General features: G+C 43.1%; 2 protein-coding genes across 9 annotated transcripts in view; one reads left to right on the forward strand and one right to left on the reverse strand.

The window, feature by feature from the left end:
• Eef1akmt1 (EEF1A lysine methyltransferase 1) overlaps nt 1-13,894 on the forward strand; it is a 27,488-nt gene extending 13,594 nt beyond the window's left edge. For 4 of the 7 annotated variants that reach the window (XM_074043715.1, XM_074043716.1, XM_074043717.1 and 1 more), the window contains exons 3-6: nt 5,293-5,375; nt 8,519-8,548; nt 11,803-12,083; nt 13,609-13,894. In XM_074043715.1, coding sequence (XP_073899816.1) covers nt 5,293-5,375; nt 8,519-8,548; nt 11,803-12,083; nt 13,609-13,745 — 531 coding nt within the window. In that variant the 3' untranslated portion in view covers nt 13,746-13,894. Of the gene's footprint in view, nt 1-5,292; nt 5,376-8,518; nt 8,549-11,802; nt 12,084-13,500; nt 13,530-13,608 lie in introns of those variants that run through there. The other 3 variants (XM_020167659.2, XM_074043720.1, XM_074043719.1) reach the window with 2 other exon arrangements.
• Il17d (interleukin 17D) overlaps nt 13,599-23,324 on the reverse strand; it is a 26,661-nt gene continuing 16,935 nt past the window's right edge. For both annotated transcript variants that reach the window (XM_020167660.2, XM_074043721.1), the window contains one exon: nt 13,599-21,599. In XM_020167660.2, the coding sequence (XP_020023249.1) occupies nt 21,281-21,599 (319 nt within the window). In that variant the 3' untranslated portion in view covers nt 13,599-21,280. The remainder of the gene's footprint in view (nt 21,600-23,324) is intronic.

Here is a 23,324-nt window from a genome sequence, read left to right on the forward strand (position 1 = left end):
CTGCTAGAGTGGCTCAAGTGGTAGAACGCCTGCCTAGCGAGTGTGAGGCCCTAAGTTCAAACCCCAGTGCCACAAAAAAAAAATAAAGAAAGGAAAACCTGGGCTCCAGGGAATTGGAAGTCCTACACATGTGGCAGGAGAAGGAATTCCCAGAATGCTGGTGTCACAGGAAGTCCCAGTACAGTAGCTGTGCTGCATACTGAAGAGCAATTGGTCCAGATTATTTTAGGAGGGCATGGTCAGGGGAAAAAAAAGAAAAATGATAGAATATCTGACAGGAAGAAAATTTTACTGAAAGGTCAACAAAGGATGTTGGGAAAATTGGGCATAAGTACAAAAAAAAAAAACCAAGAAAATGAAACAAGCATGTGTTTATTAGCTTGTATCTAAACATCAAAAGTGTCACACTGGAAGGGAATGGAGTTGTAGTGTATTACGTGCCTCAGCAGTGAACTCTGACAGTTGATTCTCATTAACCAAACCATGGATTATGACTACACTAAGAGCAAGGGAAAGGGAGAAGGTATGTCAGAGAGACCAAAATCCTCATCTCCACAGGAAATGAATAATATATACTGACTTAATCAAGAGATAGCATTTAAACATAATATTTACAGATACGGATTAAACAAAGAGCCAACAGCTAAGATGGCAGCTTCTGAGGATTAGGGTCCAATGGTGGGAAGCATGGGATGGGAGGCTTTTTTCTCATTATAAGCCCAGTTGTCCTTTTGACTTGTAAAGCCATGTTCATGTAACACATTAAGAGTAGGATTTTTCATTTTCTGAAATAATGAGAGAAGAGTTCAAACACATCATCATCCCCTAACAGTGTTGTGTGGGGAAGAAAGACAATTCGGTAATCAGCCAGCAGATAGCTCTTACCACTTAGGATGCTTGGGAGCAGATGTGTCCTTCAGCCTCCCTACCCCTGGGAAGCCAACACTCCTACTGTATACACTAGAGCTTTCCCACTGCTGTCCTAAGCACAAGGAATGAGATCAAAGCTCAGCATTCTTCCTGTAACTAAGAATGGGTAGAGGAGGAGGCAGATTAAGGGAAGATAATGGAGGAGTGCACTTGTTCAAAGTACACTATGCACATCTATGGAATTATCATAATGAAGCCTCCTTGTACTCTTAATGTGTGCTAATAAAAAATAGTTTAAAAAATCCTTTCCCAACACCTCAGAATAGGTAGATTAAAAAAGAAAGAATGGGCCAACACAGATGCACTCATGAATTCACACATACATGCACATAAATATGTGCACATTCTGTCTTTGGAAACACTTTTGAAGTTGTATTTTTGAGTAAATATTCAGTCAGTATTACGCAGACATCTAGATGGGAATATGTGAAGCCATCCTGCTTTTCATTGTAGTCAGTAAATGTTACTGATTTAAAGATTTGTTTACACATTCATACTATTTGCCATTTTGAATAACACCTTATTCTAACTGTAGTAATTTTGAATTCTATCTTGTTTTGAGTAATGTAGAACCATTGCATATTAGTAAGATCTTCCAGAATAAGGCTTTTAAAAGACCAAGGATCATGCAACAAATAAAACAAACTATTCTAAGACAGAAGCCATCACTGTTATGAGTTGTGCTGTGGGAACAAAAAGCAAGGACCCCAGCAAGACTCCCGAGGTAGGGTGGAAGAGTCAGGAAAACCACTCAGATGACCATGGGAACCAGATCCTGCAGTGTCCTACGTTTTTAAAACACCTCAGCCCTTATCAGCCACATACAAAATTCAAGTCCACATGGATTAAACAGTTAAACATAAAAATAATAAAAGTTTAAAAGAAAATACAATCTTTTATGAAACAAGGAGAAGAAGACTGAGAAAATGGACAACATGAAATTAGACAGAAGATAGCATAGGCAGGGTAAAAGGAAAAGAAAGATGAGAAGGAAATACATATCAAGTGTGAGAAGAGGGTTAACATCTAGTTATTTGTGCCCAGCAAAGATAATAGGAAGCACACCTGAGGAACATACACAGAGCTAGTCTATTGCTTGTGACAGCAGGAGAAACTGCTAACATGGGAGAGCTCTTAATCACCTCAATAAGAGGTATGGGAAAACTTGGTGATTGGGGCTGGTGTTGGGTGACGAGGAATCTCAGAGAATATGCAATTCTAAGTTAATATCTGAGAGCTCGTGATGGACTATACAAAGCTGTAATTTGTAAAGCATTACCTGCGAAAGGAGAATGTTTGGTCTTTTTGCTGGACTTTCACGGTGCTCTTGTTTTATCTGTGCTCAGATATGATTATATAGTGGCCATATTTTTCTGTTGCTTCATCACAATCAAGATGACTGGGGGCCTGGCTCAAGGGGTAGAGCACTTCCTTAGCAAGCACAAGGCCCTGAGTTCAAATCCCAGTACCACCAAAAAAAAGAATAACTGTCTGGAGGCATGGTGGCATGTACTTGTAATTCCAATACTCTGGAGGCTGAGGCAAAAGGATCATGAGTTTGAAGCCAGCCTGAACATAGTGAGACCCTGTCTCAAAAAAAAAACAAAACTGAAGTTACCATTCTCTGAAGTAGTTTCCTGTTAAGTAGAGAGCACCTCAGACTGGCTCCATCTGACATTTTTCTCTACTCACAGAACACATAAAGAGCTTCTAGAAAGCAATAATAAAACAGTAAACACAATGAAAAAAATAGAGAAAGATAATTCATAAAAGGAAACTAAAAATGATCACTTAACACATGAAAAGATGCCCACCTATGTCGATAGGGTGGTGCAAGTACTAACAAAACCTGGTTGACATAATATAAATTAATTCAGGCTTTTTGGAGGGGAGGGAATAAGACTATCAAATATTAAACGTATAGACTGGTCACCTCAGAATTTCATTTCTACAGGTGTGTCCTTAGATTTATATGCCCGTGCACACAGAGCAGAATCCAGAGAGATAGTCATAGGAGTGCACTTAACAGTAGTAAAAACAAAAAACTTAAATCACCACCAAAGGAGAATAATTAAGTAAAATCTGGAGTTCTGAAAAAAAAAAGTCAAATATAAAGTTTCTGAATTTTATTTAAGAAAACTCAACAATGATGCCTTACACAGTTAGGCTGCAAGGTCAGTTTGAAGAGTAAAATCTTGCTATGTATCTAGTAGGTGAGATTGTTTTAAACACATTTCCTTAGGCTTTCTGATTGAAGATGGTAAGTCAGTCGTGTGGATTTTCACTTTTCCTTCTCCATTCAATGAACAGCAGGATGGTTTTTAAAAAAATCGTTATAACAGAATCCCAGCTATTCAAGAGTCTGAGGCGGTGGGGGGCGGGAATCACTTGAATCCACAAGTTCGAGACCAGCCTGGGCAACCTAGAGAGACCTCAGAAAGAGAATGTATTGCTCCATTTGAAAGCCACTAAGGAATAAAGAGTGCTATTGGTTGACTAGAAAGAGCAATTTCTAGAAGGTAAATGGTGTTAGATGGTTCGAGACACAGCAATAGTAATTGCTACACAGTGAGAAATGTGGCAGGAGGACAGGAAGAAGCCTACTTTCTAGTAGAGAACCTCAAAGACAGCAGTTCCAAACTCAGACCCTGTGAACATGGAGGGCAAAAATGACCAATGGATCAATTTCATTATGGTTAATTAAAGGGTCACCTGCTATCATAGTGGGGTCAGTTGATCTCTGCCTGTTCTGATCACATGGAGAAGCTGTACACAGCATCTGAGTTACTCATCTCCAGGCCAGATCCCAGAAGTTTCCTCACTAAACTTGAGAGCCTGCTTTGAGAATGCTCAAATTTGTGTAGAAGAGCCAGAAAGAAATACAGAATAGAATCTAAGATAACTCTGGAGCTCTACCACAAACAAAAACTTTGAAAAAAGACAACTCACCAGTCCCCAGGGTTCATGCCTATAATCCTAGCTACTTGGGAGGCTGAGATCCGAAAGATTGCAGTTTGAGGCCAGCCTGGGCAAATAGTTCAGGAGACTCCCATCTCCAGAAAAACCAGAACAAAATGGACTGGAGGTACGGCTTGAGTAGTAGAGTGACTGCTTTTCAAGAGTGAAGCCCTGAGTTCAAACCCTAGTCCTGCCAGAAGAAAAAAGAAAGAAAAGTAAAAGCTCTATTCAGGAGAGAAGTACACTGAAGTTCTCCATACTCAGAGTAAAGCCCTCCTTATCTGAGCAGATTTCCACTTGGGTGAAGAAATAATTAACAAACCTGTAGTTTGCCCTTTAAAAGCATATGATTCAGTGGGTTTTGGTGTATTTACAGACAGATAGATGCAGCTGTCACCACAATCAATTTTAGAACATTTTTATTGCCTCAGAAAGAAACCCTGCACCCTTTAGTTCTTACTTCCTAACTCCCCAATCCTCCTAGGCCCTGGCAACCCCAGTCTTCTTTCTGTCTCCACAGATTTGCCTATTCTGGATATGTCATATAAGTGGAATCATATAATATGTGGGGTTTTGTCTGATTTCTTTCACGAGCAAATGTTTCCAAGGCACATCAGTGTTTTAGTGTGTATCAATATTCATTCCATCTTTTGACTGAATAATATTCCATTGTATGGATGTATACCACCTTTTATTTATCCACTCATCAGTTATCAGACGTTTGGGTCATTTCCACTGAAGATGGTGCTGGGGTGGAACTCAGGCCTGCAAGGCAGGTACTCTACCACTGAGCTACACCACAGCTCTTGAGCATATTTTTAAAGCACAGAATCCTTAGTTTGCAGGGACTACCGCCATGTAGCTGACTTACCCCATGCCCTGCTGTTCTGGGGAGAGAGAAGCCTGCTGGAGAAATGAGCCTATAAATTACAAAGGAAAACCATGCAATGTTTTTTCACACTGAAATCATCCTTCATTTCTAAATATGAATAGATAAGTAAGGATCACTAGAATTTTTTTTTTTAAGTTATCAATCAGCATGAAACAGAAGGAGCAAGATGATAAACAACAGCCCTGAGAGAAAACAAGTAATTCAGGAAGCATGCAGAAGGTAATGATGAAGCCATGGAAAATCACTGCTACACCCCTGTGCTGTCCTGGCCTCTGCATTTGGGTTCTGCTCACTGGTTGTTGACTAGCTGCCAGTGTGAGGACTGTGGTATTAGCTGTCACTGGTCTTCAGTGTGTAGATGCCTTTAATACATTAGGAGTTTGTATTGATTTAAGGTAACATCAAAGAAAAATGAGTCTGTAACAAAAGAATGATACACACACCAATATAGTAGGTACGAATTGAAAGAACATGTTTTATGTGGATCTAAGTTGCCTTGTCCCTCTTCACAGCAGTTGAGCCAGTTCTGGTACAGTCAGGAAACTGCTTTGCGACTTGCACAGGAAGCTGTTGATGCTGCCGGAGAAGGAGGCAGGTGAGATTCAGATTCTATTTGTCTTTTTGTCTCCTAGTCTAAATTAATTTGTGGGAGTTACAGTTCACACAATGGTGTGAAAACCAATTCATCACACTTATGAGTCACAAATGAGTCTATAAATTAAAGTCTTGAATGTCTTTCCTAGATGAGAGATGGTTTGTGAGAAGTCTGACCTGTAATACACAAATGTTGGTGATCATAGTTTATAGCATATGACTCATTCAAAGCTGCTTCAACACGGAGTTTAGGGACACACTCTAAAATCTATTCACTATAGCATTTCCTATCTTTTAAATTTATTTTTTGATTTTATTTTTTGACAGTACTAGGGATTGAACTTAGGTCCTCACACTTGCTAAGCAGATGCTGTACCACTTGAGCCACTCACCAGCCCATATTTTTTTGTTTGTTTATTTATTTTGCAGGGTGGGGGATCAAACCTAGGTCTTCTGCATACTAGACAAGTGCTTGACATTGACCTATGTCCTCAGCTCGGTTCTTTGTACATTTTCTAACCCATTTCTTAACCTTTGTACTTCTAAGAGTATGCTTTAAAAGAGAAAATCTTGGGGGTTGGAGGTGTAGCTAAGAGGTCAGGCACTTGCTTAGCATGTCAATCCCTTGCAGCAAAACAAAACACAGAATCTTAATGTTCCATTCATATAGAGTCAACTGGTTCTAAAAGTCTTATTCAGAAAAACATCCATTAGTAATTTCCTCCACACTTACCACTCAGTTGATTCTTTTGTATTTGCAGTCAGCTTTCTAAATAACATGTCTACATGGCCACTTCTTGATTTGTCATTTTTAAACATTATTGTTCATCTTCCCTTATCCACGGAGATTCATCCCAAGATCCCTGGTGAATGCCTGAAACTGCAGATAGTACACAAGTCTGTAGAAACTGTGTTTTCCCATATATACATACTTAAGATAAAGTTGAGTTTATAAATTAGGCACAAGAAGAGATTAACAACAATAACTGATGATAAAATATAATAATAATATGCTATAATCATTATTTGAAATTTGTGATCTGTTTCTGGAATTTTCTATTTAATATTTTAGGACCACAGTTGATTGAAGGTAATTGAACCTACAGAAAGGAAAACCATATCTAAGGGGGAAGGGTGTTTCTTGACTTCTTGCCACAACAAATGAGGATTTACCTCTCTGTAGCCACATAACATGCATACTTTCTGTCCATACTCCCAATAGTTATATGCTAATTTTGGTTGGGACAGGGTTTATGTTGTTACGGCTGTGTAAGTGCTCTTTACAGTTGAGACTTTCCCTTTTCCTTTTTTGTTCAACTTTTCATTTTCCCTGCTGAAAATGATTCTTCTGTTCTTTGTGCATTCTTTGTCCATATGACTAATCAGCCACAAGTTCTCCATTTAAATCTCCTGTCAGTAAGTTCAAACTTACCGATGTCTTGAAAAAAAATTACTCCCAGGGCTTTACAACCTGTTCCAATCTGGACTGACTACTTTCTACTTTTCACCAGCTCTTACTCTGGGATCTCCCTTTATCAAGCATGCTGGTGTCTGATTGCCTCTCATGTTCCAGATTTTCATTTCTTCTGACCTAAGTCTTAGTTTACAACCTCATCTAGGTGGGTACATCCTCTCACAGCTTCTACAGGTTTCATGTTTGAAATATTATTATTCTCCCCTTACTCTCTCCTTACTCTTGGTTGTGCTAGTTTTGCTGGGTATCTGACTCCAGGTTTTGAAGGAATTGCTCCATTGTCTCCAAGCTTCCATCGGTGCTATTGGGGAAATTTAATGTCATTCTGACATCTTGTAGGAAATCTGCTTTTTTCCATCCTTGTACACTGCATGCTAAGGATTATTGTTTATTTCCTGGTATTCAAGATGTCTCGGTGTACAACTTTCATCTATTGCATTGGGCAACAGAAAGGGGAACCCTTTCATTCTTATAATTTATGTTCTTTGGTTTGGGAAAATTTTTCTTAAATTATTTCTTTGATTCCCTCACCCAATAGTTTCTTTGTTTTGTTTTGTTCTTCTTCTTGGAACTTCTGTTATTTGAATATGGGACCTGATTTCATTTTCTTTTTCTATTTTTTTTTTTTACTCAACTTTCTGGGAAAATTCCTCAACTTTTGTCTTCTAACATTCTGTCGAACTGTGTTAGACTTTGTGTTGATGTAATAAATACCTGAGAGAAAAAACTTAAAGGGAAGAAGGGGCATATTTTGGCTCATGGTTTCAGAAGTTTCAATCCATGGTCGGCTGGCTCCGTTGTTTCTGTGTTGTGCTTGGGCAGAGCACCGTAGTGGAAGGGTGTGGCAGAGCAAAGTTGCTTACCTCTTGACGGCCAGAAAGCGGAGAGAGAGAAAAAAAGAAAGGGGCCCAGGACAAGATATGCCCTTCAAAGGCAGCCCGCAGTAACTGGCTTCCTTTAGATAAGCTCCACCTCTTATAGCTCCACCACCTCCCAAAATAGTGCCACCAGCTCAGAACCAAGCCTTTAACACATGAGCCTGATGAGGGACAGTTGATATTTGAACCATAACATGAGTTTATCTGCTATCATATGTGTAATTGTCTATCCTTTTGTTTTGGTCTCTGACTATTCCTTTATTATTCTATCTCATTTATTCTTCTGAGCATATTAATCACAGGCTTAAAAAATGTTTTCTCCCTGAATCATCTGTTTACTCTGAAGTACTTTTTTCTATTTGTTTAATATGAGATGTCTGTTAAATATTTGAAATTTTCCTTGAATCTCTATCAACCCCTGGCTATCCACTCATATGTAAGGTTGGGGCACTCAAAAGCTGAAGGCTTTGACCTGTGGGTGCATCTTGTCTACTTTGGTATTTTTGCATTGATTGGTTTTTGTTTACTTGTGCTAAGCATGTGCTGCACCACTAAACTGTGCCCTAGCCCCACCTTATCCTCTGTGCTGTCTAAAGTGGGAGAATCAGGAGGAGCCATTTCCTAGGGAGCCTCCCTCTTTTCCTGTGGGCTGGTCAGAGGTCTAGGGGTGATTCTCCCAATTCCCGCCTGGAAGTTAGCATCTTTCAGTGAAAAAAGGCTGGAAGTCTCAACATCCAGTGGGTTTAATATAATCCTTCTAAAGGCTTTGTTTGTTTGTTTTTGAGGTGCTAGGAATGGAACCCAGAGCCTTGCACATACTAGGTAAGCTCTTTACCACTGAGGTCTACCACACTCCCAACCCCCTTTTTCTAGTTTCTACGTGGTACTCCATCCTCTGCTGTGCCTTGTGTTTGTGTCCTGAGCACCCCCCAATCCATAGGACATTCCTCCACTTTTCTGCCAGTAATAAAGGGGTACATTCCTCAAGGCATGGATTATGGAAGAGAATCCTGGGAATGACCTACTACTTTTAACTAGGTTTTTCAACAAATTCTTGTGCTTCAAGAGAGCTCCTAACACTTTTAACCCTTCATTCAACACTGTGTCTTAAATTTCCTGGGTCTGTGACATCCTGAGCCCTTGGGGATGCTGTGCTATAGCCAGGGACTATTCAGCTGTCCTGGCTTCCAAGGCTGGATTCAGCTTTCCTAGGTGAGCTAATTCAGTCATCACTCACCTGTTTGCTTTTCATCTTCTTAAGGGTGGTTACTTTATTCTCCTGTGTAATTCCTTTGTTTCTTTTTGTTGAGTATACCTAAACAACAAAACAAAACAAAATGAAATTTTATTCTTGTTTTACTTAGTGGGCTTTCATGGGGGAAAAATCTATTTATCGTATTTCTAAGTATGTTTGATGGCATCTTTGAATATGCTGTCCAACAAAGAGGGCTCATTCATTTTTTGAACCTCTAAAAATTTCACATCTGAATTCTCTTTTAAAGGTCCTTGAAATGGTGTGCTTATGAAATAGAATGCTGCTGAGAAAATACTTTTTTTTTTTTTCTGGGGATACTGGGGTTTGATCTCAGCACTTTGCACTTGCTAGTGTTGGAATTAAAGACCCTCCGGTGTTGAAAACAGACACATAAGAGACAGAAAATTGTTCAATCTGTCATCTTTTACTGGAAGTCATGTTTTTCTTTTTCCTGTTCACTTTTTTTGACTATGTATTGCTGTTTATTAGGTTTTCTGTTGTTGTAACAAATATCTGAGATAAATTGACTTATAAGAAGGACTTACTTTAGCTCACAGGTTTAGAATTCTCAGTCCCTAGTCAGTTGGCCTTTTTCCTTTGGACCTTTGGCAAGGCAGCATATCATGGCAGGAGCATGTGGCAGAAGAACCAAAAAGAGAAAGGAGCCATGGTCCCAACATCCTCTTTGAGGTAACACCCCCATTCTGATGACAGGCACTGAGGCCAGAGAGTCACCTGCATGAGGTCAGCTGCAGGAAATGACCAGTTGAGGTTTCCACACAGGCCTCTATGCTCTGTCTTCAGTCCTTCGTAGAGCAACATGGACCGTTGCCCTGCCTGAAGTCCATCCTTTAGGAAATTTTCTTTCTTTCTTTTCTTTTTTTTTTTTTGTGGTACTGGAGTTTGAACTCAAGGTCTTGCACTTGCCAGCAGATGCTGTATCACTTCGGCCACACTTCAGCTCATAAGTTATTTTTTTAGCTAATTTTCAAACAGGGTCTTACATTTGTGCTTGGGGCCAGCCTAGATTGAGAGCCTTGTGTTTGTGCTTCCTGCGTAGCTAGGATGGCAGGCACATACCACCACGTTCAACTTTTTTTGGTTGATGTGGAGTATTTCGAATTTTTTGCCTTGGCTTGCCTTGAATCATGATTCTCTTGATCTCTGCCTCCTAAGTAGCTAGGATTATAGGTATGAGCTACCACACCCAGCTGTCATTTAGCATTTCTCATGAAATGCCTGCCTGAGCAAGCTCTCAGATTTTATTTTTCCTTCTTTCTCAGAAGGTATTTCCATTGTGTATGTGTAATCCTCAATTGCTGTTTGTTTTCTTTCAACACAGTGGAGATATCCCAGTGCCAGAGGTGCTACTCAGGGAGGGCCATGTCCCCTGCCATCCAAGACTAGGACATATATTTTCCCCAGAAGCATTATGTGACCTCACCAGGCTTTACTGTCTGCACAAGAGCAGATAATAGTCTGGTATGAGTACCTCTGCGGGATGGGGTAACACTGTCTTGGTTAAGAACTGCATCTCACATTTTGAAAGCTGAGTTTAATTTTAAAATTAAGTCTTGATGACAATATACGCACATTATAAAAATCCAAGTTAGAAAGGGAATTGAGAGAAAAGGCCAGTCTTTCTTTTTCATTGTCTCCAGGTCCTCTAGGCCCCTTCCCACAAGGTAGTCATGCCATGGTCCCTGACTCTTGGACACCTTTCACAAGTTGCCTGGGCATTTACAAGCATATATTCACACCCAGGAAAACAGATTTTATGGGCCAGGTGTGGTGGTACATACCTGCAGTCCCAGCACTCAGGAAGCTAAGGCAGGAGGATGGCGAGTTCAAGGCCATCCTGGGCTGCAAAGAGAAACTATCTCCAAAAAGCATATTTGAGGAGCTGGGTGCATGGCTCATGTGGTAGTGTTTGCCTAGCAAGTGTGAGACCCTGAGTTCATACCCTAGTACTACCCCCCCAAAAAAGTGTACCTAATTCTTCTCTGTTTCTTAAATAGATTTAGAGATCAGTTCTTATCATCATACGACATACCACAGGCAGCTCAAGTCAATATTTAGGTCATTTCTAGCTTTCTAAATAGCTGAGCCTAAAAGTTAACTTTTGGACATTACTCATTCACACACTGTGGACTGTGGACTGCCTGTACTAATACAGATTATTTGGGCTGGGGGTTGTAGTTAATGGTAGAATACTTGCCTGTGTATGCAAGGCTCTGGGTTAAGTCTCCAGTACCAAAAGAAGGGGAAGGGAGAAAAGAAAGGAGGAAGGAAGGAAAACAGATTTTACATTTTTTTTCACAAGAAATTATGCAGACATTCAAGTAGCTTGTCTGCAGCAAGACCTCATCCTAATACATCTCTTTGGAAAAGTAGAATTGTTTAGGGGGATACTTGGGATTTTTTTCTTTCAAGGTCATGAATATTACAAAATGACTTCAAAATATTTAGTTTGGACTAAAAGCACTTGAAATAAATAGTAAAGGCTCAACATAAAAATAATTGGTGAGTTCAGGCATTGGGCTGACTACATATAACATCTGTCCTAATGTGTTTCTGATGCATTTTACATTTTTTTCCTACAAAAAGTATATTTATTCTTTCATACCTCAAAATTATGAGCTTTAGGTTTTTAAATACATAATTCCTTAGAAGGGAAGGCACATAAAGTTTTTTCTTAAAATTTACTAATCGTTAGCTTGCACTGTTGAAGAAAGTCTGAGCACAGGGATGTGTGTGTGTAAAGTACTAGTTGTGTGGCACCACTGGAGATCTCTCAAGGTTTGTTCGTTCTGTTTTCTAGAATAGCCTGCGTGAGTGCACCCAGTGTGTACCAGAAACTCAGAGCACTGCACAGAGAACACGTCTCTGTGTACATCTTTGAATTTGACAAAAGATTCGCCATGTACGGAGAGGAATTTATCTTCTATGATTACAACCATCCATTAGATTTACCTGAAAAAGTCACTGCCCACAGTTTTGACATCGTGGTAGCGGATCCTCCCTACCTTTCTGAGGAATGTCTCAGGAAGACCTCCAAAACCATCAAGTACCTGACTCGGGGCAAGATTCTTCTATGCACAGGTATGCCACATTCACTTCTCACAAAAGCCAAGGACAGTGCACATTCTAGTCTTGAGTTTCAACAGTTCTGAATCCACCACTTACTGTGTGACTTTAAACAAGTTATTCAACCTCTCTGTGCCCCGGGTTCTTTATTTGTAAGCTGGGACTAACAATACTATACTTGCCTTTAAAAGCACTGGGAATTGAGTGACACTGTATACATAAAGTGCTTAACAGGGTCTGTAGGGTTGACACACGTTAGCCTTGATCAGGGTGCAAGGGTGATGAAGAGAAATTTGGGACTCTGAAGTGGATTGCCTGAGGCTACAGAGCCAGATGTTATTCCCACTGGTTTCTTTACTTCCAGGAAGCCTGTGTCCAGGCCCTTGGGTGCTGTTCCTGTGCTTGGCTCAGGCCTTCAGGGCCCACTTTCTCTTTTGATGGTGTAGCATTATTTGGTCAAGAATGCCACAAATATATATAAATATATACAAATATATACAAATATACTTTCCTTAATGCTTAGTCTGCCAACCACTGTTAAGTAAGCCTTCCCACTAGGCCGTGAGCAGGTGGTCTGATCCCCTGGGTAGACTTTTTTGCTTTAGGTGGCAGGTGTTTTTAAAATGTGAAAAACAGACCAAAAAAGATAAAGACTAATTCTGATAAGTGTAATAAGAGGGGGGTGGGGCTGCTGAGAATCACAGGAGGGGCTCTGGAGGTGGGCCAGGTCCTGGGAGGAGACACATCTCACAGGCAGACTAGCAGACCTTGCAGACTGGCCAGGTGTGGCTGGAGTGTGAGGGGCAGCAAGGGGATCCTGCCCCATACAGGTATTGACTGGGAGCAGGAGCTTTCTCTTACAGTGCTCAGCCCCAAAGCCACAGGACCAGTCTAAGAGTTTAAGTGAGCTTTGTACCCAAAGGGATCCCACCTGGGGCCACCACAGTGTTCCACTTGTACAGACAAGGCAGTGACAGTAAAGGATAGAGTAAGGTAAGCTTTGGAGATAAAACTGAAGGAGATCCAGTGCTCCGAGTGTAGAGGGGAGGGACACCAGGCAGGGGTGCTCCTCCCTACTTCTGCACTGCCTCCCGCAGAGCAGTGTTGGGGAGAGGCCTTTGGATTTGCTGCTGGGGCCAGGTAGGCCGTGGGGAGGAGAGGCAAAACAAGTGGGAATGTAATCATTTATATGCTTTATGGTTAGTTACCAAAAAAGAGGTTCTTCACCCCACATTGGGAAACCTGGGTTTCTAGTAATTATTTTTGCTTATTTTGTTTCATTGTGGAATATAATCTACTTCTAAATTCTGAGTGGCCTAGCTTTGGGAAATTATTTATTACCTAAAAAGGAAATGATAAAGGTAGACAGTTTGCAAAAATGTCAAGGAAGGTAAAGGGACTATAAACAGACCTCCATCCTTACATGTTGAAGGCATCGTCTGCTAATTGGCTCAGGTGGCCTACCCTGGACGCTGGCAGCTCCCGTGGTCCTGCTCCAGTTGGTGTTTGCTCTTGGGTTCACTTGCTCTGCTCTCCTCAGGTGCCACCATGGAAGAACAGGCAGCACAGCTCCTGGGAGTGAGGGTGTGCAGGTTCATCCCAGAACACACCCGAAACCTGGCAAATGAGTTTCGCTGTTACGCCAATTATGACTCTGGGCTGGACTGTGGGACCTAGGTATAGAGAGCAATGCGGTACAGTTCCATTTCCTCTTTTTATTTCCTTTCAGTTGAAAACTTGTAACTGCCTCCCCACTCGGCCCCAAACTGGGGCTATCCTGACCTAGTTTCAAAGTAAAATAAAACTTCTCATTATTTCCTTAATAAGCTTGAGATTTTTCTGCCAACCTAAGTCCATGCAATTCGAGTTGTGAGAAAAATTTTAGAAGCTGTCTAATCCACTCTTTCTTTCTTTCATTTTTTTGGTAGTACTGACGTTTGAACTCAGGGCTTCATGCTCGCTAGGCAGATGTTCTACCACTTGAGCCACTCCACCAGCCTTAGGTACTTTCAAGTTAGAGTTTTGTAAACTATTTGCCCTAGCTGGCTTTGAACCTCGATCCTCCTGATCTCTGCCTCCCAGTAGCTAGAATTACAGGTGTAGGCCACTGGCACCTGGCTCATTCTCCTTGCTCAACATAAGTGAAAAACAAAAGAACAATGTTTGCCGAGGCCTTGCGAACCAGACAGGATCTGGTCTCTGCCTCCCCAGCGTTTTGGGGCTTGCCGCCTGCTCTCCTGCTGACGGCGATATGAGTTCATAATCCAAGCAACCACTGTCTGAATGCCTGCAGATTCCTGCTCCTCTTGCCAGTTCTGAGTGCAGGGACCACCCTGGTGCCCTCTGAGCATGGCTGTCTCAGCACCTCATTCCAGGTGGCCTAAGGATATGGCAGTCCCCTGTGAGCCACTCCATCACTAGAAAATGGAGCTGGGGAAGGTGCCGGACCCTTACTGTTGAGACGTTCTCAGTCCATCACCTCAGACCACACAGCAGTCAGAAGGAACCAGCCATAGGTACTCAAGGACACCGTGCCAAGTGCAAAAGCCCAGCCCACAGGTCACATGCCCTGTGTCTCCAACTGTGTAATAACATTCTCAAGTGGAGAGCAGATTAGTGGGCCACAAAGGGGAATCCCTGGAATGCACTGTCTCATCTGTGGTGGTGAAGTCGCTAATCTGCACATGCGACAAGCTTATATAAAGCTCAACACAGACTCACACTTATATAAAACTGGCTAACTCCGAGTGTGGTCTGAGAGTTCCGGTGTCAGTTTCCTGGCTGTGACATGACCTTGTGGTTACCTAAGATGTTACCATGGGAGAAAATGGGTAAGGGACCTCTCCATGTATTATTGCAATTTCTTGGGAATCTACAATCATTTGAAAAATTTTTAACTACAAAAGGAAAAAAAAACTCTCTCTGGGAAAGGATGACTTGCTTTGGTCAATAGAATATGAGAGGAATTGACATGTGTCACTTCAAGTACCTCCTGTGACATAGTGACCAGCAGTATTCCAGGCGGGAGCTGCTCTGGCCATCTAGTACTGAGTGTGGCAGGGCCATGGCCAGCCACCCTGCAGCATATACCTTAGTGGGGTGAGACATGAGCTTTTCCTGTTGGGTATCAGGAAGAGTGGAGCAAAACCCAGCCTGACTGATCCCAAGAAGAGGGGCCAGGCCTCAGAAGCCCGTGCTCAGGAAACCTGGAGAGACTTTCTTTCTTGTTACTTCTGAGACCTCCACTATCACACTTCTGGACAATTTTAATTTACTTTAAAAATCCCTCTGGCTGGGTGCAGTAGCTCACACCTGTTATCCTCACTAATCAAGAGGCAGAGATGGGGAGGATCTCAGTTCAAGGCCAGCCTGGGCAAAAAGTTAACAGAGACTCCCATCTCAACCGATACAAGTTGGGCGCAGTGTTTCGCAGCTGTAATATCAGCCACATTGGAGGTAGGAAGAACAGTTCAAGACTGGCCTCAGGCAAAAACATGAGACGCTATCAAAAAATAACTAAAACAGAGGGCTTGGGGGCATGACTCAAGTGGTAGAGTGCCTGAGGCCCCAAGTTCAAATCCCATTAGCATCCCTCCCCAAAAATATCTCTCCGTATCTTTGTGAAACGTTGATACTTTTATCAGTGTACCATTGCCTGGCACATATTAAAACAATAATCCCTACCTTATTACTTCCTTGTGAATTGATTTGGCAAAGATTACTTAGGCCAGTAACAAATTTTAATGACAAATTATGTGTAGAAATGAAATGTCCAATTTAGGAATTGTGGACAGATAGTGACCTAGAAATTTCAGAGATGTAGTTGTCCTCTTTTCTTCTTCAGGGGAAAGAGGGAAGGGGCAAAGCTTAACTCACCAAAAATGTATACAGGTTAATTTAGGAGGCTGATCAAAATAAACATCTTTGTTCAAGATGTGGCCAACGAATGTGTCGTGGCTTCAGACCCCTGACGTTACTTCACTTATAACTAGTCTGTTTTCGCATATGATATACTTCTGGATGTCATAAAAGGTCTGTAGCCCTGAAGACAGCTCACTAAGCCTGGTGTGCTCCTTGGCACCTGTCTAAGCAGGCAGAGTCACTCAGAAGGAGGGTGGAAGGAGGCTGGCCCCTGGTGATGCTCACCCAACATTCTGTATCTGCATTGTGAACTCTTGGGAGGTTCCTCTGCCTCTCACAACACTGCAAAGGACCTCAAAGGCTGAAAAGAATATTTTAGTAGACATCTTTGTAAGTCCTTCCTCATTCCAAGGTTTGCACTGAGAGACAAAGTCACCATCTCATGAATGAGAGGGAGAAGATAATTTCAGTTTTGCTCATAGAATCTAAATGCTTCTCTGTAACTAATTAACTCTTTCTGTTGGTTTTTGTGAGGCAGCGCCTCACTATGTAGCACAGACTATCCTCGGCCTCCATCTCCCAAGTGCTGGGATTCCAGCTGTGTACCACCACATCTGGTCAACATGTATTTTGATTGCTGCTCCCAAATGATTTTGTTTGTTCAAAGGAAACATGCTAGAAAATATATAGTAAACCAACCCCAGGGGATGTCTGAAACCTCAGAGTACCAAACCCTATATATACTTGGCTTCTCCCTATCCCTACATAGCTATGATAAACTTGAATTTATGAATTAGGCACAATACATAATTCAATCATAACAATACATTGTAATTAAATTGTTAGAATTGCTACTTCTGCACTTTGGGGCCTTTTTTTGTTTTTTTTTTGTTTTGTTTTGTTTTGTTTTTTTGTGGTACTAGGGTTTGAACTCGGGGCCTTTACCTTGAGCCACTCCACCAGTGTATTTTTGAGATAGGGTCTCACAAACTATTTGCCCGGGCTGGCTTCGAACCACAACCCTCCTGATCTCTGCCTCCTGAGTAGCTAGGATTACAGGCATGAGCCACTGGCACCTGGTGATTTTTAAACTTTGTTTGTAAATGAAATAGGGCTTCACTACGTGGCTCTGAACTCCTGGGTTCAAGCAATCCTCCTGCCTCAGCCTCCTGAGTAGCTGGAACTGCAGTGTGAGCCACCATACTGGCTTCAGGGTCATTATTAAGTAAAACAAAGGCCACTTGAACACAACCATTTGATACCTCAGCAGGTGGTCTGATCAATCTAAATCTCTTCATCACTAAGTGACTATCAGCTCAATAGCATGTACCACATGGGTACAGTGAGCAAAGAGATGACTCAACTTCCAGTAGGATGAAGTGGATGGCATGAGATTGCATCACTCAGTACAGTGCACAATTTAAAACTTTTTACTTGTTTACTTCCTCAATTTTCCATTTAATATTTTTGGGCCTCAGTTGACCCCAATAACTGAAGCCAAGGATTAGGGGGATTACTGTATGTCAGTAAAACCCAGCACAAAACAAGGGATGGCAGAATGGCTCAGGTGGTACCTGATCACCTGCCTAGCAAGTGTGAGGTCCTGAGTTCAAACCCCAGTACCACTAAAAAAAAAGACTTGAAGGAGCCAATATGCCATGGCAGTCTGGGAGCCAAGGGCACAGCTGTGAGATTAGTGTTCAGCGTTCTCCCACAAAGCCTCTGAATGAGAGGTGCCTACGCAAGTGAATGCAGCCGCGTTGACTGCGTGAAAAAAGATGCAAAGTGGAATTGAGGGCAGGGGAAAAGATGTCATTGAACTTTAGCTACCATAATCTTTCTAGCCAGCAAATTTCCCAATTTGTTTGATAAAACAATACCAACCCCACAAAAAAAATTAGAGAACAAAATTCTGTCATTCCTTATTGAAACAGATGTCCACATGCATAGTCACACCTTGGTTTCAACCTGCCAGCTCCAATTGCTGCGGCCCAATGAAAGTCCTACATATTTCACTTTGAACTTACCTTTTATACAAAAAATAATCACATGAAGAAGGGTTACCTCGATGTTTAAACCACTTAAGTGTGGCTCAAAAATGATTGGAGCCGTGGTGTTCTCTAGCCGTGGTGCTGAAGATTGGACCCGGAGCTTCGTGCACGCTCAGCGTGTGTGGCTAACTTTGTGCTAGCTTACCCCCCAGCATGAGCCAGCATGTTTTAATGCCTACTGCATGCCAGGCACATTGCTGGGTACTCTACCAATGATGTTTAGTCCTCACAATCTCTATGAGGTGGGTTTGTTACGGTTTGGGTCTTTAATGTCCCCAAAGGCTTGTATGTTGATAGCTTGGTCCCCAGCTGATGGTGCTTATGGGAAGTAGCAGAATCTTCAGCAGGTGAGGTCTGATAGGAGGAGGAAACTCACTGGGGTGCCCTTGAAGGGTACATTGGCACCCTTATCCCTTCTCTCTCTGCTTCTTGGCCACCATGAGGTGAGCAGTTTGCTTCACTGTGCCCTCCCCATCGTGGTGTTCTGCCTCACCGCAGGCCCGAAATAATGGGACCAGGCAACTGTGGTTCCAACTATGAGCCAAAATAAATTTTTCCTCCTTTAAGTTCATTTCTCTGATGTATTCTGTCACAGTGATGGGAAGCTGACTAAGACAGTGATACAGCCTCCTTTCACAAATGAAGAAAACAGCTTGGCCAGGCAAAGGAATGCAGATTGTAAAATGGCTGCTTCAGCACATGAGGAGTTGGCGTACAGCCACCAGTTCTGTTCTAGGAGCTCATGTTTGTCTTAGTTGAAAAGAGATTGTGACTTGGCCACAGTTGTCTCCCAGGAGCTTGGGAACTGGAACCAGGCAGGTGCTTAGTAGCTACTGTGTTAGCTTTCTGTCACTATAGATTATGGTAAAAGAAAAGGTTTATTGGGACTCTTGGTTCTGAAGGTTCCAGTTTAAAGTCAGACCCACTGCTTTGGGCCCCTGGTGGGCATGCCAAATGGCAGTACCAAGGAGCATGCAGCAGAGCAAAACTGCTTCCTCATGAGCTAGGAAGCAAAAGAGGACAAGGAAGGGGATGGCCCCACAGTCTTAAAGGCATATTCCCAATGACCTAAGGACCTCCACTAGGCCTCAGAGCTAGTGGGACCTAAGGGCCACAGCATGCCAAAGAACACTACCCTGGGGACTAAGCCTTTCACATGTAGGTCTTTAGAGACATTCGACATCCAAACTAGAGAATAGTAGAGTCTTTGCCTAGCATGCAGGAGATCCCGTGTTTAATCCCTGAAACCACAGAACAAAAATAAACAATAACAAATAATTTACTAAATGGATGAGTTTAGAAAAACACAAAAAAGTTTGCCTTTCTGGATGTTAAAATGGGAAGATAACTTCTTCCATTAGGAACGTGTGACCGTTTAACAACAAGCTGAGTGTAGATAACACAATGAATGGTAACCTAGTAACTTAGTCTCCTTAATTCCAGCTTCCTCTGAGACAAGCACTACGTTTGAGGGTCGCCTGGGAAACATTACACAGCAGCAGTGACAATTGAAACAACTGCCCAAATTGCTAGTTTGAAAGGCAGTTTTTCTTTTTAATTTATGGAGTTTTGCTGTCTTCTGGACAAGAATGTTTTCTAGACATACTGCCACCTAGGGTCCCATTTTCCCTCCAGCGTTTGAACAGGGAAGTAAAATCTCATATACTTTACATACCATCTACAACACTCACCTTTAATTTTGAATTGGACAATCTGGATTTTGCTTAGTGCTGTTCTCATGCACACCTTCTGGCAACATGTAGAAGGAATGGAAATTTCTGAATGACTCTCCTGTCAGGTCCAACGCAGGCTGTCAGTCCTGCAGGGAAGCTAACGCTTGTTATTTCTGTAGCATCTGAAGATCTGGAGTCTCACAGTCTGAGTGTGAAATGTCCTCACAGGCTCATGTGTTAAAGGCTTGGTCCCCAGTTTGTGGTGGAGGAAGTAGGTCACTAGGAACATGCTTTTGAAGGCTATACCTGGTCCCTCCCTCTCCTCTGCTTCATGTTCTCTGTGAGGTGGGGAGCTTGTGCCACATGCTCCTACTGCCATGACCTTCTGCCTTACCACAGGCCCAGAAGCCAAGGACTTTGGACTGAAAGTTCTGTGACTGTGAGCCAAAGTCCTTTTCCCTTTAAGTTGTTTATGTCAGATACTTTGTCAAAGTGACAACAAAGTAACTAACAGGAGTGTAATATAAACAAAGGACATTGCTGTTTTGGTTGGGGGGGAGTGTCACAAAAGATCAAGGAAATTGACTTTACAGAAGTTACAGTTTGTTTTATTTTTCAACACCAAATTAAGTCTTGACTAAACCTCAACCATAAAATTAAGATGGAGACCTTAGTTAACATTGTTTCCTCCAAAAATCAGTAAGGGGCTGCAGTGTAGCTCAGTGGTACAGCCCATGCTTTGCATACTTACAAACATGAGGCCCTGGGTTCTACCCCTAGCACCTCCTCATCCTCACTGCACCCCCCACAAAAAAACAAAACACCTCAGTCAAGCCAATCTAAGCAGAAACTAGAGAGAAATGAAATAGACACAGCCAACACATTCTTCATCTGCCATTGTTTTTAATGATTTATAAAAAGAACTTACTTTACAAATAGCTGCATTCAAGGACAGACTTTGAACCTGAAAAAAGAGTAAGGATTTAGCTCACATGTAGTCTGCAGAAAGAGCTTCAGTATTGATCCCTGGAGAGACTATTTGGCCCACTCGTTCCTATCTGGACTGATTCTAAAGCCCTTAAAACAAAGCCAGTAGGAGCTTGGATTTCTTCCTGAAAATTGGCAAGTATGTCACATTTCATCTCTTCTCACAAACTGATCCCAGCAACTTTCAAGAGTGGAAAAAAAGGGGGTGGGCCAAAACTGCAGTCTGACACCATTTCTATAACAATGAATAATACTGTTTGGATTTCTGGAATGCCTGTCTGAGCTTCCTGGGCATCCCTTCGGCTCCTGATAGCCTGCGGGACCCGGGGTGGAGAATGGGTGGACTATTGTCGGTCATTGGTGACAGGCTGGATCCTGAGAGGACCGAGGACCCCGTACCAGGTACAAAGCGCTTATCTGAGGATTCCACTCGTGCTTCTAAAGCATCCTACTGAGCAAACTGAATGCTTGTCAATCGCCATGTCAAGTAACTGTAACACAGCTGCTCTAGATTACTAATGCAAGATCGCTTTCGCCGCTACCTAAAACAGCTGTAGCCTCTCTATTTCGTATCTAGCTCCATCTCCTCCACGGAGCCGTGCGCGCTGCCCTGCTGACCTGCAGGTCACGGTCGAGAGCCCTAGGGCCGGGCCGGCTCATCGCTGGGCCCGAGCAGCAGCTTAGCACCTGGCTTGTCCAGGCTGGAGTTGGGGCCGCCCGCGTCCTTGTCCTGCTCGGGGACACAGGTGCAGCCCACCGCGACGGTGATATAGTCCTCGGTGTAGATGGCGCGGCCGCCCGCGCAGGCCGGTGTGCGGCGCAGGACCACGGCAGGCACAAGGACCGGGGCGCTGCGGAAGTGGAAGTCCTCTTCACCGAAGGGCCCGGTCAGGCAGCCCCGGCACAGGCAGTAGGCTTCCGGCAGGTGCCGCGGGAACCTCGTGGGGTCGTAGGAGATCCTGTGGGGAGACCCAGACGGGCTGGTGGGGCACAGGCGCGGTGAGCCCGGCCCGTGGGCAGGGTGCTGAACACAGCACTTCTAGCCATCCTCCCGCCAATCCATAAAACTACTGAGTGTGCACTTAATGTAAATAGAAAAAACCCTAAGCAACCTGCACCCCAAGCGGCCACTAGAATAGGACGAGATGCTCTGCAGCCCCAGGATGGGTCCCAAAGGCAGCAGAGGCAGTCTGCATCGGTGCCAGGCAGGGCAGGCACCTGCCACCTGATCACTGATGCAGAGCTAGAATCAAAGGTTGCTGCAGGACACCTGCGTGGAAAGCCAGACGGTAGCCGTGACCTTTTGTCAATGGGCCTTCTGTGAAGGAGTACAGGTGGCAGCAGGACTGCCTGGCCTGGGATATTTGAAGAGCTAATGACGTTTAAACTCTTAGATGTTTCCTCCTCCTCCCAGTCTTCCTAGTTTCTGGTCAGATGCCAAGTGTCAACGACTCCAGAACAGCCTGTGGCCAAGGTGCCAGTGAGTCCATAAGTCCCCAGGAGGAAGGGAAAGCAATCCCAGGCAGAGCCTGCCCTCACAGCCAGAAACCCAGAAGGTCACCAATGGGAACCCAGGACCCCTCCCACATGTCCCCATTTCTCATGGCACTGCCATGACCCTAAATTGCTTCCCACTAATCTAAAACAGCAGTTCTCCTATTAGTCTTCTTTTTTCTGGGGCAGAGTTCTAGAAGCCTTAAAATCCCACAGTGCTGGCTGTGGCGTGGTCTTCCACTCCCAGGCTGTTCCAGGGAACAGAGAGGACAGGGCCCAGTCAAAGTTCCTAAGTGAGGGTGGCTGCAACATGCAAAGGTCTGAAGCAAAAACACAGCAACACTAATTTTGACCATTTATGCTTCCCTCTAGTGTGCACACAGATAGTTGAAAAAAAAAAAAAAAGAAAAACTACTTTGTAAGCTACTCATCACTACTGTTTCTTTGATTCTGCCATTGGAGTCTTTGAGAGCCTAATGGGCCTGGAGTATCCTTGCAGGAGATTTTGCTGTCCGCATGACAGTTCCAGTGTCCTCAGCCTCCTGATACTCCTCCTCCCTACTCCAACTGACCCTTGTGTACACTGCTTGTATACACAGACTCCCCTGCTGTGCCTTCAAAAGCCTCCAGATGGGTTCTTACTTATACCCCCTTCCTGGTTCACTCAGTGTCTTGGTCTCCTGTGTTGTACATCTCAAAGGGAATTCCCAGCAGGAATGCTCCTGGCAGGCCCACAGCTAAACTTTGTTCCTGGTGCCCTCTTTGCAAAACCAGAATCAACTTGGTGAAGTCTTACCCTGTTATAAGGTCCAATTTAAGTCATTATCTTAAGGGTTTTAAATTTCAGAATTTTTCTTTCTCCGTATTCTCATAACATGTGGTGCCCGTGGACAGACCTCCACATTGACTGTCTGCTCTGAGCAGGAAGAGTCAAGTCAGGCACATCCAAGTGTGTCCACAGAAGACAGTTCAGGAGCTAGAGCTGATGGACATTCTCACCTGTTCTTGTGCCCTGAGGTCACCTCAAGACCTACACTTCACATTTGAGGGCACAGGAAATCCTAAATAGTTAGGACTTATAATGTCTCAAATCATTTTCAACATTTATCTACTGATCCGAGTGCCGTGTCAGGCAATGGAGATTGAGATGAACTACATCTTCTGTCCTTGGACTCACAATCTGGGAGGAG

This window comes from Castor canadensis, chromosome 10, assembly GCF_047511655.1.
Source record: "Castor canadensis chromosome 10, mCasCan1.hap1v2, whole genome shotgun sequence".
NCBI classification, from domain to species: Eukaryota; Metazoa; Chordata; class Mammalia; order Rodentia; family Castoridae; genus Castor; species Castor canadensis.